A 27,548-nucleotide genomic window follows, 5' to 3' on the forward strand; every position below is an offset into this window, starting at 1 on the left:
TGCCCTGGTGTGTGTCCTAGGTGGAAGGGAGCTTGCACAGCAAGCTTGGGTCACCTGTCCCCAGTGGTACGGGCACCATCTCCACCAACAAGACACGCGTGGAGTGTATGCCTGCTTGCCCTCTCCAATGCCCGTGCGCAGAGGCAGCTATTTTATCCCTAAAATCCCATTTTCATTATAAACCTTTTGGTGAAGGGCCAAAGATCAGTGATGTCAGATACCAGGTAGCTGCATTTATGTGCTCGATGCATTCTTTTGGTTACCTCTTTGCACAAGATCGGGAGCGGGGAATGCTAGATACTAAGCTTTCTTCTAGCTGACACAGAACTGATTAAAGTGTCCTGTGGCCACGTGTCTTGAGAGGATGTGGCTGTTTGGATGTCTACCTAGGTTTTGGCCAGAGAACATATTTTCCTTTAACGGGGCAAAACTAAGGTTGCTTTGCAAATTTTATAACTACAGACTGGCCAGAAGGCAAAGCTTTTGGAAAGCCACCAGAGGAAGAGGTGATGCTGTTAACAAAACCCATCCCCGTCTTCCCAAATCCACAGTTACTTTTCCTTTTTCGATAGACAAATTCTGAGTGCATTTCACTGCATCCAGCAGTTCGGCTTCTTACAACCGCCTTTCCCAACGTTCACGCAGTCCTCTGACCTTAGCCCACTCGAAAGCCGGTTTTGCGCTCCTGTAGGATGCCGCCCAACGCCTGGCCGGGCTCAGGGAGGGTCCGAGGGAGTCTCTTCATCTATTTGGCGTTGATCACATATTGCCAAATAAGCCAGACACCTGGTTTCATGGCCTGGACAACCTGCCTCTAAACAAGGAATGACAAATACATTCTCATGACATTTTTATCTTCACTAATGATTACATTTTATCTACGCTACATCTTTCACTACCGATCATACACACTTCACTAATGATCAGATACATAACATCTGGTTCAGAGGTGCTGAAAATTTTTCTACTTCTATCTCATTCAGCATTATTAGTTTTTAATCCCCCCCACCCCCAATTTTCCCTAGCTTTTTAGATTTTCTCTTAAGAAAGAAAAAAAATATCGACAGAGAACTAAAACACACAGAGACGGAGATCTTTAAAAGCTCTCAGAAAAGACAAGAAAAAATGAAGGGGGGAAAAAGAGATAGTGAACGAGATGAAGGTACACAGAAATAAAAAACAAAAAGTGACAAGCATTAGGGAAAGAGAGAGAGCGTACTAAAACAGCGATGGAGAAAGAATCTCTAAAAAGCCAGGATGCTAAGGAAAGACAGGAAATAATGAAAAAACACAGACAGCAAACATAATAAAAGTGGACAGAAAACTTAAGAAGTAAGTAGGAATAAGGAAATAATGAAAAAACGCGTACAACATTGAGCTAAAACAGATGTAGAAATAAACTTTAAAAAGCGATGGCACTAAGGATGGGCAAGAAATAATTAAAGAAGGGAAAATAAAGACATTAAATGGCATAAAAGTAGATGGAACTTTTAAAAAGTGATGATGAATAGGGAAAGAAGGAAAAAAGTACAAAATAGCATCATCGAACCAAAAGAGATACATGGAAAGAACACTTTCAAAGCAAGGGCACTAATGAAAGGCAAGATATACTTCAAAAATGAATGCAGCAAAATAAAGGCAGGGAAGGGAATAAAAGTAGACAAAAAAAAATTTGAAAACCACAAGGATTAAGGACAAAAGGACAAAAATTTAAAACGGTGATGGCAACCTAAGACAAAGACTTAGAAAGAAAAATTAAAAAGCACAGGCGCTAAGGCAAGGCAAGAAACAATTAAAAGGAAAGAGAGCAAAGGAAAGAAAAGCAGACACATACAGAATATTTTAAAATTGAGCAGGAAAAAAAAAAGAAGGGATAGTGAGCTAAAACATATAGAAAGTTTTAAAAGTGAGGGAGCTGAGGAAAAGCAAGAAAGAATAAACAGAATAAAGAGCAAAATTGTAGTTTTCCTTTGCTATGCTAGTAAACTGTCTTCATCTCAACCAAAAAGTTTTCCTTTCTTGTCAATTCTCTCCCACCGGGGAGGGAGAGCGAGCAACCGCGTGGTGAATAGAGCTAAAGCGCCACAGCGGCGATGGGCTGGAGGGAAGAACTAAAAAGCAGGGACAGAGAGCGATGGAGAAAGCACAGAAAATTTTAAAACTGCTAGAGGGTAGAGAGGGAGCGATTGCGGACTTGGGATGGGCAGCAGGACAGAGAGCTGAAAAGTAGCCACAGACCACAGGGCAGAGAAGCTGGAATTACAGAACAGGACAGGGAGCCAGCCAGAGAGAAATGAGGAAAGATAAATAATAGCAGTGTGCTACAGGGCCGAGAGGAAGAAACTGAAAAATAAGGACCAAGAGCTGGGAAAAAAAAGACACAGAAAGAACAAATTGCAATAGGCCACAGGACAGAGAGGGAGGAATTAAAACAGCGGGACTGGGAGCGATCTACAGAGAGACGGCGCGGAACAAAAAGGTAAAGCAGGACGCATACAGGGTGGAGAGGGAGGAATTTTTTAAAAAAAAAGTAATGACAGGGAGCCAGACAGAGAGCCACAGAGAAAGAAAAACAGCGATGGGCTACAAGACAGGTAGAGAGGAATTAAAAAATCCAGGCAGGGAGCCAGACAGGGGGAGATGGTGAAAGAAATGACATCGCAATGTAGCACGTGGCCATGAACGACAACAATTCAAACCAGGGCCTGGTAACTGGAAAGAGAGAGCCAGAGAATGAAAATACGGCCAACGGGCTCTAGGACACAGAGTGAGAACAAAAAAATGGAGGCGGGGAGCCAGAGAGAGAGACTGGGGGGGGGGAAGCGGCAGGGCACAGAGGGAAGAAGTACAGAAGTGGGGCTGGGAGCCCGACAGAGAGAGATGGAGAAAGAGAACTTCAGAAGCGACAGGCTACAGGGCAGAGAGGGAGGAATTTTTAAAAATCAGGATCTTGAACCAGATTGAGAGGGACAGAGAAAATAAAAATGGTGATGGGTAACAGGGCAGAGAGGGAAGAATTAAAAAACGGGGACAGAGCTGGACAAAGAGACTGAGAAGGAGAAAAGTCCTGACAGGCCTCCAGGGAGAGAGGGAGGAATTAAAAATTAGAGACAGGGAGATGGGCAGAGAGAGATGGAGACAGAAAAAAACTGTGGGTGTCAAAACTGGTCAGAGAAGGAGAGTTTAAAAATGGGGAAAGCGAGATGGACAGAGAGGGAGAAAGGAAAGAAGCAAAGGGCAACGTAGCAGAGAGGGAGAATTAAGAAAGAGCGCCAGGGAGCCAGACAAACTGAGACAGCGAAAGAAAAATACAGTGATAGGCTAGAGGGCAGAGAGGGCAGACTTAGAAAACCAGGAACAGGGAGCAAGACAGTGAGCTGGGGAAAGGGAAAAACAGCAAGGGGCAGCAGGATAAAGAGGGAGGAATTCCAAATGAGGGGCAGGGAGCAGGATAAAGAGAGACAGAGAAAGAAATAGACTCACTACATGCTACAGAGCCGAGAAGGAAGATCGTGAAGGACAGGGACAGGGAGCTGGACAGAGTGTCAGGGACAGCAAAAATGTAATTGGGCAGGAGAACAGAGAGGGAGGAAGGCAAAAATTGTGACTGACAGCTGGACAGAGAGAGATGGAGAAGGAAAAAACAGCTATGAGCTACAGGACAGAGAGAGGGACGACTTAAAAGCTGGGGCCAGGGAGCCACTCAGAGCAAGACGGAGGAAGGAGGTACAGCAGGGAAAGGAAGAAACCAAACCACAGCAGCACGGAAAAGAGAGGTGACCAGGGGAAGGGCAGGGAGAGCCTGGAAAACACAAGAGGGGCAACAGGGCCCTGAGGACCCGAGTCCCTGCCCAGAGAGGTGGTGGGTGCCCCATCCCTGGAAACGTTCCAGGCCAGGTTGGCCGGGGCTCTGAGCAACCTGATCTGGTTGGAGATGTCCCTGCTCCTGGCAGGGGGGTTGGACTGGGTGGGCTTTAACGCTCCCTTCCCGCCCAAACCATCCGATGCCGCTCGCTCTCGGTGCCGGGACCCACGCCCTCACACCGCCATATTCCTCCGGGGCCCCGCGCATGCGCGGCCGACAGCGGCGCGACCGCCGGGCTGCAGTACCGCGCTCCGGCCACGGGGCGGCAGCAGCCGCAGCCGCAGCCGCAGCCGCAGCCGCAGCAGCCGCAGCCGCAGCCGCAGCCGCAGCCGCAGCCGCAGCCGGCGGGCGGCGCTGGCAGCGGGCGCGGCGGCGGCGCGGCCGTTCCGCGGGTGCCGGTCGGTGCCGGTGGGGCTGCAGGACAAGGGCGTACCGTCAGCAGGATCCACCCCCACAGGCCTTGCGCTGCTGCCTGCTGCACCTCTTGCTTGCTTGGTCAATACAGTTGGCAGTGAAGTGTAAAACTCTGAAGAGAAAAGGAGAAAATAAAGAATAAATCTCAGTAATTCGCATTATGCTAAAATGGTGCGCATGTCTTTCTACAATTCCAATTAAAATACTTATACTATGAGAGTATGTGATTTTCCTTTCGCTTTAAACTTGAGCAGCTACGAACTGATACCATTAAATTATCCAAACCCCACAGTTATCATCTGCCCGGGGTTTTTGTGTGTTCCACAATTGGGGGGCGGGGGGGGGGGCATCTGAACTGCCAGGGTAACGCGCCGTCGACAGCGAGACAGAAATAGCGTACTTCAGAGCGCTCCATCGGAATATTGGGCAAAAAAAAAAACCCCTAACACTCAGTTGCCTGTCTTTTTAAACACACCTAATAAATTGTACACTGCAGCTGCCTGGTCGTTACAGTTTAAACGATGCGAGTCTGTTTGTAAATTATACAATTTAAAAAAAAAAAAAAGTTTTATTTATGATTTTAAAAAGAGCGAGCTAAGAGATCCCTCATATGATTTTACTTTAAAATTAAAAAAAAAAAAAAATCCCCAGAGCTGCAATGCACAAGGCTACCAAAAAAGACTGGCAGATCTGCTAATGCCTTCGGCTGTATTGAAGCATGCAGAGGAACACGTTTTTATGGTATCTATCTCAACTGTTACAACAGAGAGCCCAAAAACCTGCCCTGCCATCAACTTTTGGTAGACTGTGCTGTGCCTTGGGTGTTTGGAAGGAAATGGAATTTAGGATTTTTTTTGTTTTGTTTTGTGGTTGTGTTTTTTTTTTTTAAAGAGAGTGAAAAGTCTTGTTGCTGATGACTTTTTTACTGTCAAGTACCTCATCTGTGACGATCCATGCTAATGGGAAGGTCACAAAATGCAACTTCTCTGAATGAGAAAGATTTCCATTCTGGAAAGTCTCTTTCCAACTGTAGTAAAAAGTTACACACTGTAGGTGAAGGAAAAAGGGCATCATTGAAGCAGCACCTCACCAAAACCACATCGGGACCCACTGTTGTCACTAGTGACAAGGCTGTTCCAAACACTTCTCGGGAAAGCCTGGAAAATCACGCCTAAGTGACACCAATTTGTCCCGTTTCGCCCATATCTCTCCTTTGCTTTTAGTACAGATGCTAGTATCTCAGGAAGGTTTTCAAGCACTACTGTATGATATTTTAAAATTCTGACTGAAAAAGCATAAAGCTTTTATCATGAACACCTGAAATGTTACGAACAGGTTTTCTCCTCTTTTAGTACAAAGTTATTTTTGCAGGATCATTTAATAGTAAGTGCACAGGCACACGCTCTACTCCATCTTCCAACAACAAAATGACGGCGCAAGCTCAGACCCAGAGCACAACGCTACGGATGTCCACACGCACCGCGCTGTTTTGATGAGGAGCCACTGAGCATTCCACAGCTGCACGTACCAGAGCAGCTTCACCTACGCTGATTCAGTTAACGTCATTTCTGAAGCTTTAAACTGAAGCGTATTTGATGCTTTGCCACAGCAGAGATGATCCATAAGTAGAACTCCACAAAGACGTACTAAGAAAAAATAGCAAACCCACTGCAGCAACTGCTTCAGAAATATTTAGACCAGGAATATGGGAGAGAAAGAACAGAGGTTTCTCGTGTGTGCAGGAAAGTAGCAGAAACAGAGAAAAGGGTCGGCATTCGTAGCCCTTACAGAGAACAGACACTCTCCTTCTGTTCCTAAACCCATCTGTTAGGTCTAAATATTGAAGTGCTACTGAGGGCAGAGAACAACAGCCCCGCTGCCAGACATTTATGTAGCAGGACACAAACAGAGGGACATGTTTTGCCACACACACAAAAAACCCTGAATCTCCTGAAAATTTGTGTGTACTAAAAACAGCCGTTTGGAACTTAGTGCCGAGCAGCGTTTGGCAATATAATTTTGATGTGTATGACATAGACATTTTTGGCAATGGAACTGCTATTTGCTTTTTGTTATTGTTGGTCTTCCTTCAGCAACTCTACCTGTAGACGCGTTATTCACTACTCGCTCAAGTGTTTGCCTTCCTGTTATGACCAGCACCTCTACCCAGCCAAGTCACTTAATTGCTGCTCTACAATGATCCACGTGGCCGTTACAGAGAAGGGAAAGAGAGGAGGCAGCTAGGGAGCTCTGCAGGCTGGCACCACACCACTCAACCCTGCACGCAGGAAAACCTGTGCCCTTGCGTCTTTTTTCCTTCGGAGCTCATCCCTGTCCCAGCCCATGGCCTTGTCCGAGCATGAAGTGCAGATGATCTGCATCCCGATGGCAGCTGCACGTCATGAACACAGATCTGGACTATTTCCGAACGTGAAGGACTGGAGTCGTCTTTGTGGTTTTTAATAATCGTAACTCAATTTTACTGACAAGCGTTTGTGAGGAAACTAATTAACTTTTAAACGAAGAGTCTCCTTAGGGAAAAAAAGGGGTTAGACACAGAAAAAAAACCAAGATGACTCAGAGCTCGCAACCATGATGGAGCAACGGGGAAATAAACAGAACTGAAGACAAACAGCAGCAACATGAAGTGAAATTTAATTCTTTAATTCTGATCATGTACCTAAGCGACTCTCCAAGTCTACACCTCAGTCCTATGAATGACTAGTCCTTCTTTGGAAGGACAAATGTTTTTACATAAAAGTCCTACAGTAAAAGCTCCATGGAACAGAATGTGGATTGAGCCACAGGACAGCATGCCATCAACACGCAAATAAAATAATTTTAAAAAAAGAATAAAAACTAAGTTTAAACATCAATTTCAATGACATTTCATTAATTACATTTCTATTGGCATCTGTGTTCTCAAACATTACTTCTATTAACTGCTGATGATACTAAAACTCGAGTTATGCATTCAAAAATAAAAAATAAAATTTCCAGTTTGCACATAAAAAAAAGCCTCAAAATAGCAAATGTCAGAAAATTACTCTGACACCAGAAGTTTCAGCACGGAAAGCTCTTGCTGCTTCTCACTCGCTCTTGCCAGCGCATCCACAGCTGCACAGACACTGGGACCGTGCTTTCCTGGAAAACTCGTGCTCTGACAGTTACCATCATTTCGTCCCACTATTTAGAGAAACAAAGCAAATAAACTGGGGAACGCTGGACCATTGCTCCCACGCGAGAAGGGCCAGCACCAAAAGCTCTTGCTGTTTCTCACTCGCTCTTACTGTAGCAGACCTACAGGACCACAAATGTTGTAACTCTGCGCTTCCCCGGACCGCCTGCACTCCGACAGGTACCACCAGCTCGCCCCGCTGCTCAGACGAAGAGACTATTTCATTCACAGTTCTGGACGAAAACTTGATTGGAATGCCAGTGCGGAGAAACACAGGGTGACTGCTGACGTGTCAAAACAATGAATGTTGCCGCCACCATTTCCCTCTCAGAGGAAAGGCGAGAAAAGCTGCATCATTCCGCAAGAAAAGCTTTGTGCTTCAGAACAGCTAAGCAAGCGTGGTTGTCAGCTGAAGCACAGGTCAGGCTTGGTTACGTTCCAGTCTTCACTGCTACTCAGATCTGAAGCGCTCATTTCTGGGTTTCAGGCTTGTCCCCGTGGGATCACAACTGACAGAAAGAAAGGAACACGGCCTTGGTGTTACTCTTACAAAGGCTTAGTATATTCCAGGAGCTGAGTATAATTTAAACCTCTCACTACGCACGTGTCTTCAGTGGATGAGGAAAACCACATTCCCACCGCCATTGTGAGCTATGAGCTATGGATTGCCATTCTTCTCTCAGAGCAATGGTTATGAGTAGTCATCTCCGGAACAGTTTTGTCATCGATTGTTCAACAAAGTAACGTACGGAGAGGGAGAAGTGGGAGGGAAGGAGACAGGTATACTGCCAGACAGCAAAGTGAGAACAGAGAGGTGTGAATTTTGGACAGTGGTGCTCAATGAATATAACAAATCAATCTGCATGGGGCGAGAAAGGGAGAGAACTGTTCTGAACAACACACGTTCTACAGGAAGATGTCCAGAGCATTTCCAAGCGTAGCAGATCGTTTCAAATGAAAGCAGCAGGTGTTAGGTTGGTTTATGTTTTGGGTTTTTAAAAAACGTAAATCAAACATTAAATAAATTTAATCGAGATTATAGGAAGCTATAGCTGTAGGAAAGAGAAAAAAAAAAGCCTGAAGATGATAAATGTCCTGTCGGTGGAAAATTTAGACAAGAACTTGACACGTAGGAAGAAAAAGCCCGGCCAGGAGAAGGGAAGAGAGGAGATGTGAAGAGAAGCTGAGAGGCGTCTGCCTGAGCCGATTGTGAAGGATTTCTGGTGAGAGGAAGGGCTGCGGGTCCCAAGGGCAGTGAGGAAGGAGGAGGAAGAGAAAAGTGCCTGTGGGCCGGGATTCCCCTGCAGCCCGTGGTGCAGCCCATGGTGAGGCCGGCTGAGCCCCTGCAGCCCGGGGAGCCCACGGAGGAGCAGAGATCCCCCTGCAGCCTGGGGAGCCCACGGAGGAGCAGAGATCCCCCTGCAGCCCGGGGAGCCCACGGAGGAGCAGAGATCCCCCCGCAGCCCGGGGAGCCCATGGAGGAACAGAGATCCCCCTGCAGCCCGGGGAGCCCACGGAGGAGCAGAGATCCCCCTGCAGCCCGGGCAGCCCACGGAGGGGCAGAGATCCCCCCGCAGCCCGGGGAGCCCACGGAGGAGCAGAGATCCCCCTGCAGCCCGGGGAGCCCACGGAGGAGCAGAGATCTCCCTGCAGCCCGGGGAGCCCACGGAGGAGCAGAGATCCCCCTGCAGCCCGGGGAGGACCCCAGGCTGGGACACAGGAGGAATGTGAGGAGTTCTTCCCCCGAGGAGCAAGGAGCGGCGGAAAACAGTGTGTGACGAACTGAGTGCAGACCCCATGCCCTGTTCCCCCTGTGCTGCTCGGGGGTTTGAGATAATTTGGAATGAACTTTAGCCCAGGAACAGGCAGGGGTAGGGGGAGATATTTTCCCTCTCTCTCATTATCCTACTTTGGTTTTTCTGTTGTTCTATTCCCTCTCCCCCATTTCCTCGCAGGCTGGGGGATCAGTGAGAGACTGCGTAGCTTGGTCCCATGTGGGGCTGAACTGTGACAGCAGTGTACGGCTGACAGCCCCTGGTCCTCACAGAAACAGCCAGCAAATCCACAAGATGTCTTTTTGGGCAAGAAAAATGCACCTCTCGCCCTCACATGTGACAGCTCATTCAAGGGCTTTGCGACGAGACGACGAGCAGCAAACCTCCGTGTGGCACAAAAGATTTCCATGGTCACTCCCCATCTCCCCACGATCAAGTATTGCAAGGACTCCATGGTTTAAAGCTCTTGTTTTTCATACAATTCACCAGATCAGCGCAGCCCTTTGTGGACTCCTGGCTCCATCTGAACTGTGCTGCAGGATCTCTGGCACCTCTGAGAGCAGTTGCATTTTGGCAGCTGCCTATTTTCTGGCAGCGACCCTGCCTGGCTGGCTGCGCCCTCCTCGGGGAGGAGGTGGGTGGGGCAGCCTGGCCTCCTCTTCAGCAGCAGCCACCCTCTATGCAGAAAACCTCTACAGATGCTGGCGGGTGGAAATGTTCTGGAAGAAAGCAAGCAAGGTGCGGTGTCAGCCGCTCGCCTCGCTTGCGCACGCTCTGCAGGGCGGTTGTGTGCAGAAGCTGGCTTCTGCAGCCGGGAACCCCTGTTTTCCCTGGGGGCTTGCTGCCTTGCTGCAAAATCAGATGGCTTTTGATCTCAAACAGCAGCAGAGATGCTGATTTTGCTACGCCAACGGGTTGGGCTGCTGCTGTCGGAACATCACCTTCCCCTTGCAGCGCCGCCTGCTCCAGCCCTGCTGCTGGGGGTGCTTCGCTATCCCGGCTTGCCATTCGTCTGCGGGAGGGGCAGACGTTGCCCTTTCCTTAGGCAAAGCAGGCCCATGAGGGGTGCATCGGCCACGGATGGACAGGGCAGCGACAGCCTGAGGAGCTCAGAGGAGCTTTGATCCTGCGGGCTGGTGGGGCGGGCGGGGCTGGCACGTGCCTCCCTGCAGCCGCACCACGGGCGCTGGGCCATGGGCACAGGAGTCAGGCAGGCGTGGCGACGGAGCGGCACAGAGGAACCGTGAACACGCAGGGAGGGAAGTGGGGGGATAAATGTTCCCACGGCGGGGACCAGAGCTGCTCCTCTCCTGCAAGGCGGGAAAAGAGTTGCACGGGGCGCTGAAAGGAGACCGGAGCTGACCTGAGGGCCGTTCTCCTAGATTCTGCCGCCACCTTGTCCTCTGCAGCACTGAGACCCGGGCCAGATAAAGAGTCCCCTGGGTCGCCAGAGGTGAACCCACTTTCAGAACAGGGATCGGCCCCATTGGAGGACCTTTTGCTGTGACCTGGCCTCAATCACCTCAACACTTGTCGCAAAAGACTCTTGCGGCTGCTCTTGCAGCTCCAGTGCTGTGCACCAGCGGCGCAGGGACAGAAATGGCCTGGTGCTGTGGGCTGTACCCCATCCACTCCTTGCCACGGGAGCCGTGAGCGCTGCAGAGCGCGTGCCCGGGAGGCAAAAGCTTTTCCTCTCCTTTCCTCTTGCTCTCGCAGGCTGGCGGAGCAGCTGGCGCCTGCGGCCAGGCCACGGGCTGTGGGTATGTCCGGTGCTGCCGCCAGCTGCGGGACAGCATGCACGACTGGTCACTCTCTCCTGAGGCTCCCGGTTCCTTCAGGGCGTGGCTTTTCCACTCCTTTATTTTCACAACCTAAAAACATGGAGAAGGCAGCTCCTTCTCCACAATCCCGCTCTCAGAGGCCATCCCCCTCCAGGCTCAGGTGGTCCAGCACAGGGAGCTCCTGGGAGCAGCTCCTGGGATCAGCTCCAACAGCACAGCCAGCCAGCGCCCCGGAAAGAAGGCCGCCTCCTCCACAGCCTGTGCAGCAGCCCAGGTCTGGAGGCAGACCTTCTCTCTGCAGCCCGCAGCACCAGCAGCGTTTGAGCTGCCAGGTTGGAGACCAAGGGGCTGGGGTCACTTGTCATGCCTTCAAGGGCTGGAACAGAGAGGAACAGAGGCCAGGTCAGAGCCTGCATCCGCGGGGACCCCAGGAAGCCCTCCTGCCAGGGCCAGCCCACCGCTCTTCCCATGGCCAGGAGGGAGCAGGGGCCAAGGGGATCGGCCGGAAGGTGCTGGCTAAAAATACCCCACGTGCCCCTGAAATCTCTGCTCTGCCCATGCCGCCCCTCATCTGCACAGGGAGCAGAGCCCTCCCGATCGGGGCAGGGATTGCTGCCCCCTGCCCAGCTTCTTTCCTCCCCCCAACAGTCCCCGCTGACACCCCGCTGTGCTCACTCACCCTGGTACATGATCTGGAGCTTTACCTGCTCCTTACCCCTCCCGTACTGCGCGCCATGACCTAGGAACACACAGCCCATGAGCAGTCCCGCCAGCCCCAGCAGCACAGCTTCCCCACATCAGCCCAGCTACATGCTTTCCTCCCCTCGGCGGGGCTGAGCCCGGGGCCGTCCCCGAGCGTGACGGCCAAGGGCAGGGGTGGGAGAGGGCGGCAGGGAGCCCCACGGCTGCCCCGGCCCCGCGTGGGGCACCTGGGGCTCCACAGCCCATTCCTGCTGCCGCTGCAGCAGCCGGGGCTGGGGCCAAGCTGCAGTGGGGCAGGGAGGGACCCCGGGGAGTTGTGGCTCACCAATGAACCTGATGGCCGCCTCTCGCATGGACTCCTGCGGGCTCTGCAGGTACTGCAGCACCTGCAGCAGGTACTCGTCTGCCCTGCTGCCGTACTCTGCCAGCTGGAGAGAGCGCAAGGGAAAGGAGGGAAAGGTTGGCACAGGATGTCCCACTTGGCCAGGCGGCCCCTGGACGCAGGACCGGCCTCCCCTGCCGGGACACCCACGGCAAAGCCCAGCCAGCAGCCGGCTGGTGCCGGGCTTGGGGAGGAAGAGGAGCCTGGAGAAGAGCCCGCGGGGCCGCACGCCTGAGGAAGGCAGCGTGCGTGGGGTGCAGGCTGGCAGCAGTGGGCAGGGGCACAGCTGCCAGCACCACACGCTGGGCAGTGGGGACAGGGGCCTTGTCCAGCCTGGCTCTGGGGCTCTGGGGCTCTGAGGCTCTGGGGCTCTGGGGCCATCCTTACCAGGCACTGGCCAGCCTCCCATGATGTCTGCTGCCTCTTCAGCACCTTCCTGAGCTTCCTCTTCTTGAGGAACTTGGCAGCTCGAAGCAGGGTTTCCCAAGAGGCCTGCAGAGCAGCAGAGACTGGGAGATGGCACCGCTGCCCAGGGCACAGGACCTGCGTCCCCTGCACCTGGCCAAGGCTCAGGGCCTCTCCTGGCCGCTGCTGGGAAGATGCAGCAGCTGACAAAGGTGTCTGCCGGCGCGTTCGGTGTCCGGGCCCAGGAGTGGGACAACCCCCAACCCGGGCACCTGGTGCTGCCGGGGCAGTGGGACAGAGCTCCCCCGGAGCTGCTGCTCTGGAGCCAGGGCCAGGAGGAGGCTGGAGCGCTGCAGCCCGCGAGGCACCGGGACAGGAGGCAGCCGAGCCACCTCCCGCGGGGACCCCAGCAGGTCAGAAATCCTCACCTCTGCCACGCTCTGGTTCTCGTCATGCAAGTGGCAGAGCAGCGGGATCAGGCTCTGCTGCACCTCCGCCTTCAGTTGATCTTTTCCCTCGTGCTCTACAAACATCATCACGTCTCCAAAGATGTCGATGCAGAGCAGCTGGACATAGATGGACTCCTGGGGGAAAGGAAGAGGGCAAGAGCTGAGCACCAGCTGCTCCAGGCCCACCACACATCATGGGTCTGAAAAGCCACAGGGCACAAAGTTTCTGGGCAGCAGCCAGTGCCTGTGGTGGGGGGCTCAAAGCCTTACGTTGTCGAAGAGTGGCCGGAGCCGCTCAGCCAGCTGCAGCGCGATGTTGCTAGGAATTAGGACGTCCATTGCCAGGAGCATCTCGCTGAGCACAGACAGGGTCGTCTCAACCACCTCGGTGTCTGCATCCTTCAACAGCACCATGAGGCTTGGCAACAGAGACTTTGTTCTTTTGGCCTGTGAGGAACACAGTGCTGTGTTGTGAAGCCCAAAAAGGCTGCATGGACAAAAGCACTGCAGCAGTTTGAGCCCACGCTGCTGCCTCAGGACCCAGGTGCAAAGGCCTGCCCCGAAGGACTCGGGCAGGTGAACAGGGAGGCAGGAGCGTTGGGAGCAGCTACCACAGCTCCCAAGGCCCAGCCAAGTCCAAGTGACTCTGCTACCCAGCACCCCATGCCCAGCCCCACGTCGCCAGCACAGCTTCAGCCGGCTGCCCCCTGCTCACCGTCACGGGGGTCTTGCAGAGCACGACGAGGCCTCTGAGCACCAGGCGACGCATCACTGTGCACTCGCTGTGCAGGAACCTTGGGGCGAGCTGCAGGATCTGGTCACCCCAGCTGCTTGCATCAGGGCAGGGCAGGAGCTAAAACACACGGAGCAGTGAGAGGGGTGCCTGGCCGGCACCCAGCACCGCGCAGGGCTGGGTCCAGCCAGGAGCAGAGGGCACGGGTGCCGTCCCAGGCAGCCCAGCCCAAAGGCAGCAGCGGCTGCAGAGCCCCTGGGGCACACGGCGCAGGTCGCTCGCCCACTCCGCTGTGCCTCCCAGCCCTCGGCAGCCTCTGATCGCTTGCCAGAGCTCCCCCTCTGCCCCAGCTCCATCGGCTGGGCTGCCCCGCAGCTGCTGCTGCCACAGGGCAGCGTGGTGGGAGGCAGCTCAGCGAGGCAGCGCTCCCCATCTGGCTCACCTCCACAAGGAATGTCATGGCGGGCATCTCCCAGCGTGGCTCCTTCCGGCTGAGCAGCTCCACCAGGTAGTTTGCAATCCAGCGACGGAAGCGTGTGGATAAAATACGCATCTCTCTGGTGGAGGGGATAAGGAACTGTTGGTCCCGAGCTACGCTCGCAAACCAGGAGGCTCCTTTTGGGGAAAGAACTGGAAAAACGCCCTACCTGCCCCAAAGCCTTCCCTTCTGAGGAGACCCCTTTCAGCCCACGGGCGACTCATCACCCCCAGGCTCTGCCCCCGGCCCTCACTGCCTCCTGCCCTGCATCGGTGGGCTGCCCTCGCTGGGGCTGCCTGCAGACAGAGCCCCTGCTCCCTGCCGTCAGCCCAGGCCCCTCCGGAGGGGACGCTGGCGCTCTGGGAGGTGGCTGCTCCTGTGCCCCCACCTCTCCCAGGCTTTTCCATTCTGCTGGGCCATCCCTCGCTGACAAGTCCCTCTCACCCATGACCAAGGGGATTGTGTGGGGCGCCCCGTCTGCAGGGCAGAAATGGGCGGGGGGGTGGGGAGAAGGGGGCTCTCACCTGGCCAGCAGACCCACTGCGCAGTACTGGGTCTCAGCGTTGAGGAGCGTGTCCCAGCCATGCTTCCGTTGGACATCAAACACCACGTTCTCATAGCCAACGCGGCAGAGCAGCGCTTTGACAGTCAGCACTGCAAACCTGTGTGCACAGCAAAGGCCAGGTCACACCGGGAGCCTTGGCCGCAGCTCCAGGGCCGTGGGGGGAACAGGAGGACTGGGGTGGGGCACCTTTTAGGGTGTGTGGGAAGGCCATCTTCCTTCCAGCATTCCCTCCAGAAGGTTTCAACCTCCTCTGGCATCTGCTCCGTGATGAAGAAAATTTGGAAGAGCAGAACCAGGAAGAGGTGGGGGAAATGCGTTGTCAATCCCCTTTGGCACGCGGGCAGTTGGAGGATCTCCCGCAGCGCCCTGATTGCCTGCAGAAAACAAAGCACCCAGAGAGAGCACTCAGTGCCGAAATATCCCTGTGGCGGGGCCCCAGCGTGGGAGGGGGAGGCTCGGGCGCTGGCCTGGGCCGTGGGAGACGCAGGGGGAGCATGTGGCCTCGTGCCCCCTCAGCCTGCCCCTAAGCCAGGTTTCTGGCCCACGCTGAGACAGAGCGATGCAGGGGAGCGTGGAGAGCCGCCCGGAGAGGCACAGTCCAGAAACTCACGGCCAGGGCAAAGACACCCGTGCTGTCCCCGTCGGAGGTGGACGTGCTGTGCATTGGCCAGTCCTCCAGCACGCAGAGCAGCTCCAGCAGCACCTTCTCCGCAGTCCTGCCCGAGGAGACCATCGCCCTCCACATGGTCGCAGCAGCTCTGCAGGCCCAGAGCTCTGTGTTAGCGGGGTCTCGGCCACAGCGCCCTGGCCTGGGCAACCACCGGCTGCCAGCCTGCCCCTGCGGGCAGGAAGGCGGCCGAGCACCGGTGCCTTGAGGGGCAGGGAGGAGCGTGGCAGAGGGCTGTGGGCTGGGATGTCAGGGCTGGGAAACGGAGGGTCGGCAGTGCCCCGAAAATCTCTGCCTGTCTGGCAGCCCCCGTGGGACAGGCTCGACAGAGGCTGGTGAGCCCTGAGCCCTCAAGCCAGGTGTGCCCCGTACCTGTCGCACAATGGGGCACAGCGCAGGAGGGTCACCACCACATCCCGGCGGTGCGCGTGGGTCAGCTCCTGAAGGGTGTTGTCCCACTGGTCCTCGGCAGACACATCCGTGCTGGACGTGAGCCGCCGGTAGATGCGCCTCACAGTCCCGGGCACCTGGAGGAGACACGGCTGAGAGATGGAGTGCTGCCAGAGCCAGCCATTTCCCCAGCTGCCCCCGGGATGTGCTTCCCTTCCTGCCGCACTGTGCCGGCCTAAAAGGCTGTTGGGTGCCCAGGGGACCCGGCATCAGGGGGCACACAAGCCCTGGGGAGCTCGAGCCCCGGCCAAAGGCCACCTACATGCTCCAAACAGGAGGTGTCACTTTCCAGAGGCACATCCAGCACGGCCGCACAAGCCTCTGCATTGCAGGACTCAGAGTCTGCCCTGCCCTCGACGGCCGTGACAGTGGTGCCTTCCTGCTCAGTGAGGCTGAGGGATTCCTAAAACATTTGCAGGAGAAGGAAGGGCGGGGAAGAGAGAGATGTCACCCCAAGTGCCCTGACGGCAGTGCTTGGCTGAGCAGCCAGAGCAGCCCCAGCCCAGGCGGGTACGGCTGTGGGTACCGCTGCTGTCCAGTAGAAGAGGGTACGGGTGTCCTCCTGCTCCTCCTCCTCTTCTGACAAGTCCCAGCCTGGATGTGGCAAAGACAGAGCACAGGCAGAGCTGAGGGGCTGCGGGAGAGGCTGGAGAACAGAGGCGAGCCCCGCGCTGCCCGGGCAGGGCCAGTCCTGGGGCAGGGGCTGGTGGGGACGCTGACCCCCGTCTCTCTGCCCACGTGTTGGGGCTGGGGGTGCCCAGTGGATGGAGCATGGCCGGAGCCCAGCCGTGGGAAACAGCCCCATGCCCTCTTCCCGTGGGAATGGCCACGGGGGATGGGATGGCGCCAAGGCCGCAGCAGCCACGAGCCCTGTGTCCCAGCTCAGCCACTCACCTGCGTGCAGCGACTGGACCTCCTCCACCTCATCAGGTGAGGCAGGCCTCACCCTCTGGCCTCCCGCCGGCGGCCGCCTGGGCCCGACTCGGCCTGGCCCGGCCAGGAGAAGTGAAGAGAGGAGATGTGAAGAGAAGCTGAGAGGCGTCTGCCTGAGCCGATTGTGAAGGATTTCTGGTGAGAGGAAGGGCTGCAGGCGCCAAGAGCAGTGAACAAGGAGGGGGAAGAGAAAAGTCGCTGACATTTGACAAACTATTGAGAAACATCTCTGTTTTCTTTTCCTGTCATTTTTCCTCAGGTGGTGTCTGTGGAGGTTCATCTGGCATGGCTCTATTACTACTCGCATGTGACAAAACAGCTTTACCTAAGAGGAGGAGGAGAAGACGTAAGCCTGCAAAATGATAGGCCTTCCCCTTCGGAAATGCCATTTCACCCCTGGCGAGCTCCTCCACACTTCTGCAGCAGTTCTGCACTCCTTCCGCTGCTTGCTTGGGCAATTATGACATCCTGTGCCGGGATGAGCACAGCTTTGCCCAGCTAATTAAATACACCTGAGATTGGTAAGGAAAGAAATTTTTGCTACGCACCCAGCAGTCAGACAGAAGGGCCTGGGAAGGTGCTTCCCGTCTGGATGTGTCTCATCTGGCTCACGGAGGTGAGAACATATTGTTTCTGGATTGCTTTTTCCTATCTGTCCTTTCCCATCTCAGACATTAATGAAGAAAAATGCAACATGGGACTTATTCCTAGATTATATCTTCAGTAATTTCTCCTTTAAAACTTCTTCATTTCCTAATAAAGTATGTTATGTCAGTATTGTCACCGCTGCCCTGTGTATATATATACATATATAAAACCAGTACATGCCTAATATCCTTGATTTCTCCCGCTCTCTCTCCGTGGCACATTGTAATTTCTGGGGCTTTTAAAATTCTAATTAATTGCAGGATGTTGCGAGTTATTAGCTTGGAGCTTGTGACATGTCAGTGGTATGGGGTTGGTGCTCTGTAGCCCTTTCTATTCTAAGTGTGTATTATATTTTTGCAGTCAACTAGACTCTCTGGCTGCACCAGTGCTAAACGAAACAAAGCCAGGAGGAAGCGCTGGATCTGCAGCCGTCCCCACTGCTTCCCTGCTAGCACAGTTGCTGGCGTGGGTTTGGGCTGGGGGAACTGAGGCTCCCTGCCTGGGCGTGCAGGCAGGGCACAGCGGGTAGCAAGAGGCGTGGGTGGCAGCTGGGACAAGAGTGCCTCTGCCCTACGGACTCCCCGACCAACCAGCATCTCACAAGGTCTCGCACGCAAACATCCCTGCACAAGAGGCAGAGGCATAGGCATCTATAAACACAGATATAGCCAGCCAGAGCTCCAAAGTGTAAGGCTAAGAGTGAGCTAATTTATTTTCAGAAAAAAAAAAATCTGATTATAAATATGCTTTTCATATTTAGTTAGATTACCCCTCTCTGTTTCACTCTTTCCTTTCACGTGGGCATGAGTTTTACAATATAATAATTAGAAAGTACCATCTGCCTAACAAAATCCCCAGTAACAACTGCATAGCCTGTGATTATTAGCTTGCATTTCAAGAATACAGCATGCATTAATTCTGTACTTGAAGGAAACCCATCCATTTTCTCAGACAGAAGTCTGTCTTTTGTGCTCTCCTCCCACTGCAAAACACCATATCTTACTGTATCTTAACATCTCGCAGTCTCTAATGCACCTGTTCCCTTAGCGAGCTAGCGAGGCGAGAAGCGCTATCACCCCGTTCTGCTTGTGGGAACTGGAGCCAGGCACGCCGTCTGCACTGCCAAGTAAAGCAGTCCTTGAGTAAACTCCCTCACACGGTTCCCAGATCATCTACGCTGCAGAATGTGAGTTCATTGCCGGTTGCTGTTTGGAGTCAACAGTCGAGGGAAGACACTTCACTCCAGGGACCGCCTCGAATACCAAGGTGACAGGCTTGGTTCGGTCTGTATTGAACCGTGCTGATAGCATGCCATCCCTAGGACGTGGAGGCAGAAAGTGCAACGCAGCTGTTTGACGAATTTAGGCTATGTCCTTGAACACGACTTGCTCCATAACAAAAAAACAGCAACTAGAACAAGATAAGGAAATACCAAAGGCAAAAATAGTAAAAACAACCAAAAAACTATAACCAATGGAAATGAAGCATAAGGCGCGTGAACAGTATATTGCTACCAATCAAATGAGATAATTAAGTGTGTGCGCTTTGCATGTAACTTAGAGTATAAAAGACTAACGCAGACTAGCAATAAAGGTCTCTGGAACACCATCCATGGAGTCTGTGTTTTTACTGCCACACTAGGATTATCCCCGTGGCTAGGACACGCCACATCTACTGTCTGTTTTGTGCATGAAAAACATATCGTGCTGGGGGGGGCTGCACTTCACGCCATGAAAACCAAAAATAATCCCAAAACCTACAGAAAACAACAACAGTAACAGTGATAAATGAGTGTTGGGACCACCACAGGCAGCTGAGAAGGGACCCAAGGCCAAACAATAAATACTGTGTTCCTGGCCAACCTGCTTGAGAGAGGATGGGCACTGGGCTGTGTGGCTCTCCACCAGCTGGCTGTTACAGCCTAGGGCATGCAGGCCCCCTTCTCAGAGCCTGGCCAGCCGACCTCACAGAGCTGCCGTGCAGGAACAGCCACCCCAGCCAAGCCCCCGTCTTCACTTGGGAGCTGATGTCAACTCAAAGCCTGACATTGGCCTGGGAGGGAGGGATAGAATCACAGAATCATCATAGAAGCTTTAGGGTTGGAGGAGACCTTCAAGATCATCAAGTCCAACCATCAGCCCAACACCACCATGTCCACTAAACCATGTCCTGGAGTGCCACATCTACATGTTTTTTGAACATCTCCAGGGATGGTGACTCCACTGCCACTTCCCCAGGCAGCCTGTTCCAGTGCCTGACCACTCTTTCAGTAAAGAAATTTCTCCTAATATCCAACCTAAACCTCCCCTGCCGCAACTTGAGGCCATTTCCTCTCGTCCTATCACGAGTTACTTGGGAAGAGTAACTAGGATCTCTCCCTAGGGATGATGTATGCAACAGAAAAGATGATGTGACCAACCCAAAGTCATGTCAGAGGCCACTGACTGACACCTAGGATTTCTCAGTTTCTTAACTATTAATAGCCTTTCTTTCATACTCATCCTAGAGCAGCCTTCCCCATGCCTGTCAGCTGTTTCATGGCACATGTGGCAACTACAGGGCTGAACGAGATGGGGAGGAAACACCCCGCTGACCACTGCCTGTGGCTTTCCAATCACCCACAGGCACCGCCTGCTGACCCGGCGCCTGCCGACCGCCTGAGGCACCCAATCCGCGCCCCGTCAGTCAGGCACCGCCAGTCCACCATCTGCCTCAAGAAAAGAGGTTGAACATTGTCAGAGCCAGCCACACAATCTAATTGCAGAGCTGCCGTTATTTTAACTGGCAGGTATACAGCTCATTGTCCATCTGGGTTATGCAATCTCAGGAACTATGGACTACATAAATACAGTATTACCGTAGAACGTAAGCGTCGTCTGCAAAAGGGAGTCACAATCACTGTCAGTGACTGGTGACAGGTGGAATGTTAAATAAATTCCACATTGCTGAAGGCAATTAATGCATTTTCTATATCACAGCTCATAAAACATAGGATCATTTAAGGATATTTTCTCCCCTATGGGTTTGTTTTCAAGTACAATTTAGTGTTCACCAAAAAAGAGGTGTGGGCAGCCAGAGAAAGTGAAGTGCCCATTTGCTCATGGAAACTGACAGCAGTTCTTGTTTCGTGTGTGTGTGTTATAGGCTGTGGACATCTTAAAAGCTATGCACCATGCACATCATAAAACAGCAAAAACGGGCTAGATTTCCAGACATCAGCAAAACACAACCTCCTGCTGAAATCAGTGGTTCCACAGGTCAAACACCAACAACTTCGTTATACAACTTTTGAGTTCCAGAAATGAAATTTTATGGAACTCCCTAGAATCATAGAATGGTTAGAGTTGGAAGGGACCTTGCAAGCCCACCCTGTCCAACCCCCCTGCAAGGAGCAGGGACATCTCCAACCAGATCAGGTTGCTCAGAGCCTCATCCAGCCTATCACACACATGACAAGATATGGTCGTTCAGCTGACCGGTGGCCTATTGACTCCTTGGCTTGCAGGAGCCAGCTTTGAACCAGCTCATGTGGCAATGCATGAAGGAGCTCAGATGGAAAACCACGTGCAGGTCTAAACCAGACACGCAGGTGAGACTTTGTGCAGTGGGTCTTGGTCAAACATTGCTGTGTCCCATTCAGTGCTCTTGAATTCCATGAGTACAATTTAAAGGACCGTTTTTGGTCTAACACTGAGTTGGACCAGGCAGGAAAGCACAAGAAGAGTGAAACTCCTGGGGTTAAACAGCCCTTAATTGTGTAAATACAAAGATGAAAGTAATGGTAAAAGCAACGTGTGAAAATTGACATTATGGCTGTATTTGTCAATACTAACACCTACGATTTTATAATAAAAGATGTGTATATATATGTATACCTCTGCTTACATTTATATATTTGCACATATATATATATACATCAGCATTATTTGGAAGATGTCAAACACAGATTAAAGCTAAAAGATTCATTTTGATAAGAGGCATTTTGAGATGGCTGGCAAGCTTTATTTACACATTTCCAATGTTTTTATATATTTAAAGTAATATCAAAGGTTTTTAACAAGAAAATTGTATTGTCACAGCCATAAAGTATACTCCTGTGATTGCTGTACAATATAAGTTCTTTGCTTGCTGACAATGTGTTTTGCTGTGTTGGTTAAATAAGTAATGTGTCTGTGATCTTTATTCGTTAAAATTAATGCAATGATTCCTATGTTGAAGGTTCATACTGGATTCAATCTGGCAAGCCAAATGAAATGGTTTCACTGGAGTTACTCTAAGCTGCTTCTTGATGTAACACGGAGCTCTCACAGGAGTTTCTGCGTGAAATCAATTTACCCTCGCTTCGCTTAATATTATTCCCCGTCAGCAAAAATGGATATCTTCAGAGCAGACAAAAACGTCTTGTATTAAACAGAGCTATGGAGATCATGAGTCTCCAGGCGACAGGTCGTGCCAGGCGCGGAGCCCGCTGGCCGAGTGTATTTCTGCGGCCGGCTGTGACGGGGGAAACGCTGCCGGCGTCACCCCTGAGCTCTGTGGTCTGGCTGCAGGCGAAAGCGGTCGCCTGGAATTAGCCCAAAGGATGGCACTGAGCACGGCTTGTCATTTCTAGCAATGAGACTTGAAACGAACGGCAGAGGTTTTGTTTATGAAACCAGAGATCCCCTCGCCTTTGGGATTATCTCCTGGCAGAAGTGCTAGAAGTGCCTGACTTTGGCATTCCCTTTGGAAAAACTGCTACAGATACCATGAAAAATAATGAATATGGATTTAACATTTTCACCCACGCCTTCATAAGCGTGTTCTACTTTTCCCCTTAGCAAGGGAGAAATATTTTCTGTGTCGTAGGGAAGCACTCACGGTGTCCTAGGAAATGTCAGCTAGTTTAGCAGTCTCACGTGATCCCTGTGGAGAAAGGATGGCCTCTCTCCCTGTCTCCCATGTCCTTTGTGCTCACTCTCAAAAGGAGTTGTAGTGCCGCACTGAATATGAAAGAGTAATTTTAAAAGAATGATTCCCTGCATGTAAGATGAAGGACTAGATGACTTAGTAAGTGCTTTCTATTTGTCTTCCAGGAGGCAAAAAATATAAAGACATCTTCCACTGTTTCTTCTTTAAAAAGACACCAAAATTCCTGATTGTCAATGTTGAACATATTTATTTAATGTATTTTACTGTTTTTCTCTGGATCTTATATATATGAGAATATCTAGACATACACTACTTGTTTGTCTCTAGTAGTGAACACAGGTGAATTGTTTTCTAAAAATTAATTTAACTTTCTCTTTACTAGTTTTCTTTTGTTTTCCAATTTGATTGCATGCAGTGCAAAGACAGAAGAATAACAGAAATGAAAACAAGTCATGTGGTGCTGCAGTCTTTCCCTGCTCTTTAGCAATACACTCCTATCGTGAAGGTTTAGGGAAAATGTGAAATTGCGTTTGATGCAAATCTCCTGTGTAAGCTGTTCATATTCCCCGTGCTCTGTGAATTCACCGCTCACGCTGCAAGATCCAATGTTATACACAGAAGGGTTCCGCTTCCTGCAGCCAGTATTGAGCTCATCGTGTCTTTTTAAACGAGTCTGGGAAAAATCCCCAGTTACGCATATGCCCTCATTTCTGATCCATGCTCCAGAGGCTCAGACTGGCTCCGTATATTCCTTGAGGAGTGACTTCTCTCGCTCTCTCTCTCCCTCTTCCTCCTGAAACACCTGTGCATTATTTCTATTTGTCAGCTGGCAAAAGGAAGCTGAAATACCTCTACAACACTTCTTCACGGACGCGCAGTTTGTATCATCCAGCTGTAAAAAGTACAACGTGTCATCTGCTTTCCACTGTGGACCAAGGACTGGATTTTCAAAACTATGCAGGTGTCTAGATCACACCGTCATCAACGATTTTGGGGGTTACAAATAACTGTCCGCAGCCTCTTCAGTTTATACTTGATCACTATTTAGATTTCTACGGAAATTGCTGTGTAAATATTGCAGGATTTTAACTGCTTCACGTTCAAGAAGAACATACAGAGCAAGAGATGCAGAAAGGGAGAAAGAACTTATCTGGCAAGAAGGGACGCTCATGAGAACTAAAACGTGTTGACGGGCGTGGAGGATAATTAGTTCGGAAATAAACTCACGTTTTTCAAAAACAAGCTCAGGTTTGTTTTGAATACGGTTAATGTGAACAAAGTTCTCACAGGGACTGAATTTTCTTGACAACAAGCTTTGTTGCACTTTCTATAACCTCACGCTCACAGGATATAGTGAATGCAAAACCTTTTTGTGAAGCTCACTACATCATGGGTGAGGACAATAACCTACAAAAAACGGCAATAAGCAGGATCTTTCCCACACAAGCTCATTGAATTCCTGTTTCGAGCCTAAACTGGGTTTAAAAATGGTATGCGACAAATAAGTGTGAATAACAATTTTTTAAAAAGATAGAAGGAAGCAGAGGGACTGTAGAGTTATGTAATGTGAGAGTTCTGACTGGATTGAGATGGGGACACGGAGAAAGAGTTGAAGGATCATGTATGAAGGCCAGAGTAAAGATGTTAGGACCACGCGTGGAAGGGAAGTGTCCTTGGAGTGGACGATGAAGCAGCAGCTTACCCCAGTGACACGGCTGCAGAGCTGATCGTTACTGGGCTCTGTTCTGTCTGGTGTGTTGGTATAAATCTGTGACAGAAGGAACAATATGTTGTCCTAAGGGATGCTAACTCTGAAATAAATATTAAACTGTCTTCTAACTTAGGTGCAGGTCATTATTCCACCAAAAAAGATTGCACCGAAGTAAATTCTCAGTGGACGGAGAAATGATCGTCATTTTACTCCCTGACTCATTCTGTGGGAAAGGCTTGTGAGTGGCACGAGTGACGATAGCACTAAGCACAGCACGGACCACTGACTGAGCCTCAGTCAACGCATTTTCTGACGGGACATCTCTAAGGCTTTAAAATTACCTAGCTAAAAGGAAAAAATAGCAAAAGCGACTAGACACAGTTTCAGCTGTATTAATCTCCTAGGTTCTTGATCTTCAGTTGGTGTACATCCGTGAGTTTACGTCAGTGGAAAATCTCGGTGTATTAAACTTCTGACCCATGACTGGTGCTTTATTTTTTTTACTCTTATTTTCTTTGATTGAATGATGACCACCGTAGATATTTTTGTTATACTAAAAATGTGAAAGAGAAAGAACTGCTTAAAGCAAGCCTCTCAAAAGTTAGCATTAGCTGTGCAATAAAACTCAAAATTGCCACATTAAAAAACACTTTCTAAGTATAATCTATTTTCCACGATTCATTAATATGTGCTGTCAGAATTTTGATTTATGCACCTTAACTTTCAGAATCAGGTATATGGCTCTGATGTTTGTATGCTGCGTATAAAACTATTTTAAAATCCTAACCTTTAGAGTCCTGATTTAGTATGTGAGTATAAAAGCCTTCCTGTTAAACTCTCCGTTTAGTTTCCTGATTTATAGACGCAAGATTTCGTGCTCTGTATGGATCATAATGTTAAAACTCTGATTTAATTCTGTAGTTACTATAAGAAGCGTTAGAACAATAAAATGTGCAATAGTTAAGAGGCTGAGATGAAAGTAATCAATTAGTTCTGCAGACTGCACCTCTGGTCCAGCTTTCGCTGGTGTAAATCAAAAGAACTTCACTTCAGGAACTTTCCCTGGCTTACGGCATTTGTGAACCTTGCTCTGTAGTCACAACACGCAAATATAATTAGAAGCATTACATCTGGAAGGGTTTAATGAAGGGAGGTGTTATATCATAAAAGTACCTTTTCTCTTTGATCTCAGCTCTTCTTGATCTTCATTTGCCAGTCATCAAGGAAAATATACCAAGCAGAGAGATGCTGTTACAGACGCTCTCATGAACGTTCTGGTACGTTGGCACATACTTTGTTTCAGATAAACTAGATGTTTTGGTATTCATCAACTTTAACAAAAAATCATAACGCAATTCTAGGTCATAATTCACTGTTACGTTGTTTGCCCCTAAGTTCAGCTGTTATGTTGCTAATCTTTCCTCCATAATAGAATACAGTGTAACAGAATCAATTCCTTTTTGTTTTAAATAGGCAACACGGGCTAGTCAAAAAACCAGACACAAAATCATCCTTCTGTACGAGAAGAGATATTAAAAGAGCTCAGGCTGAAACACTGGTAAGAATCATTTTCCCAAAAGCAACTACCTCCTTTTACAAACCCATTTCTCAGCCTGAGAGCACAGGTAGCTAACTGTGAGATGAACAGTTGTGCGGTCCCCCAGGCTGGAAGGACTCTCCTCTCTCTAATGATAATTTGCTCAGAGACTGATGTAGAAGCAAAGTATCTTCCTTTCCCAAACAACTACGTCTTATATTAAATGGTCAAGGAAACTAAGCTACATTCCTGACCCATAAAGGGTCATATAACTTCAGCTTTCCCCTACTTTTTGTGTGTCATATGTCTGGAGTACTTTGTCTCTAAACACCGGCTTTACACAACAGAATTTCCGCATGCGTGTCATCAGTTTCTTAATAACTGAAAATATTTCTCTTTATTCAAAACAAGAAGCTGGCCATGCTCAAAAAGAAAAGAAGAGCATAATGTTTCTCTGTACACCACTGCAGAATAGTGGGGAAAACATCTTTCAATAAATTAACACTTCACAGACAAGAAAAGCCTAAGTTATCCTATCTCAGTTAACTTCCACAGTCTAACTGAAAAAAAAACCTCACGTGGCAACAGAATGTTATTTAACTCCTGTTTTCCATTATACCATATTTTGTGCTAAGGATCTTCTCCTGATCCCATGTAAACTTCCTAGGTATTTCTACATTCCTATATTTTCTGCAGGCAATTGAATTGCTTTGCCTGTTTCTAACTCCTGGGACAGATCATCTGGCAGGGGTACCCGTAATTCTGTTTCTTGCTGCTTAAATAGATGACTCTGCTGTGGGGGCTGCAGGCCTCCTACAATGACCAAGTGCAACAGTTGCTCTCCTTCTTCCTGAGTGGAAGTGGCAGTGAGAGAAAATCTTATCAACCCTTCACTAGTGTGGCTGCAGATGTACAACAGTCTCAGCTGGAAGAGTCTGACATGAAGTCTTGTCTGTTAAACTAAACTTGAGGTCCTGATACAACAAAAAGGCTCAAGGTTTGAGATAAGGACAGGGAGAGATCCTTAAAGTTACCAATACGGGCAAAACAGACTCGACTTGGGGAAAAACATTTGTTTATTATTATTAATAAAACCTAAGCAGGATCATGAGAAAGAGAGAAAACAACTTTGTCCCACCCCTCCCTCTTCCCAAGCTTAAATTTATGTTCAATTATCTCTACCTCCTTCCCTCCCCTGAGTGGCACAGGGCAGGAATAGGGAATGGGGGTTACGGTCAGTTCATCACACACTATTTTCTGCTGCTCCTTCCTCCTCGGGGGAAGAACTCCTCACATTCCTCCCCTGCCCCGGCGTGGGGTCCTCCCCGGGCTGCAGGGGGATCTCTGCTCCTCCATGGGCCTCCATGGGCTGCAGGGGGATCTCTGCCAGGAACAACTTTATGCCTCCTCCTTCTTCTTCACTGATCTTGGCATCTGCAGCCATTCCTCTCACAAGAAAAATTCTTCACAACAGACTGACAGATGCCTCTCAGGATCTTTTCACATCTCATCTCCTCTCCACTTCTCCTGGCTGGGCCGGGCCGAGTTGGGCCCAGTCACCGCCCGGCGGGAGGCCAGAGGGTGAGGCCTGCAAGGCCCAGAAGGCTCGCGGCTCCCCCTCTCTGCCCCTGCTCAGCTGCTTCACATCTTCTCTCCTTTTCTTTTTTCCTGTTTTCCCCTTCTTAAATAAATTATCACAGAGGTGTTGTCAGGGAACATTCTGTCACCAATCAGCTTGGCCTTGGCCAGCAGCAGGTCTGGCCTAGGCCCGGACGAGTCCACTGGACAAAGGGGAAAACTTCCAGCAGCCTCTTACAGAAGCTGTCCCCGTAGCCCCCCGCCCTCACTACGCAAAACCAACACAAAAGCCAACACTACCTTTTGTACTAGAGCTCATTTTCTGCAGAAGTTTTTCCTGACTCAGAACTGCAGGCTTTAGGAAAAGCCAAGTGTGAAAGCCTCAG

The 27,548-nt window shown here is 50.5% G+C and overlaps 1 protein-coding gene across 1 annotated transcript; it reads right to left on the reverse strand.

The window, feature by feature from the left end:
* Nucleotides 1-4,038: 4,038 nt before the first annotated feature.
* LOC147600274 (maestro heat-like repeat-containing protein family member 6) lies at nt 4,039-17,166 on the reverse strand. Its single transcript, XM_086751216.1, has 18 exons — nt 17,103-17,166; nt 16,371-16,438; nt 16,107-16,247; nt 15,767-15,921; nt 15,338-15,485; nt 14,914-15,101; nt 14,687-14,824; nt 14,127-14,241; nt 13,667-13,804; nt 13,222-13,398; nt 12,931-13,086; nt 12,485-12,589; nt 12,041-12,143; nt 11,693-11,752; nt 11,325-11,389; nt 10,856-11,103; nt 10,411-10,542; nt 4,039-4,279 (listed from the first exon to the last, which is right to left on the reverse strand). Exons 1-18 carry the CDS (start codon nt 17,164-17,166, stop codon nt 4,039-4,041), a joined length of 2,442 nt encoding a protein of 813 aa, XP_086607342.1.
* Nucleotides 17,167-27,548: the final 10,382 nt, after the last annotated feature.

Source organism: Chlamydotis macqueenii, chromosome 6 (assembly GCF_036417535.1).
Source record: "Chlamydotis macqueenii isolate bChlMac1 chromosome 6, bChlMac1.mat, whole genome shotgun sequence".
In the NCBI taxonomy this organism is placed as follows: domain Eukaryota; kingdom Metazoa; phylum Chordata; class Aves; order Otidiformes; family Otididae; genus Chlamydotis; species Chlamydotis macqueenii.

What these genes read in the sequence shown, in the direction of transcription:
- LOC147600274 (XM_086751216.1), bottom strand. Translation starts at nt 17,166, where the DNA reads ATGGCATTTCCGAAGGGGAAGGCCTATCATTTTGCAGGCTTACGTCTT. An exon ending in TCTGCAAGACCCCCGTGACG is followed by an intron (nt 13,399 to 13,666) that starts GTGAGCAGGGGG and finishes TGTTCCTCACAG; the next exon opens with GCCAAAAGAACAAAGTCTCT. An exon ending in TGGCAGCTCAAACGCTGCTG is followed by an intron (nt 11,104 to 11,324) that starts GTGCTGCGGGCT and finishes CCATGTTTTTAG; the next exon opens with GTTGTGAAAATAAAGGAGTG.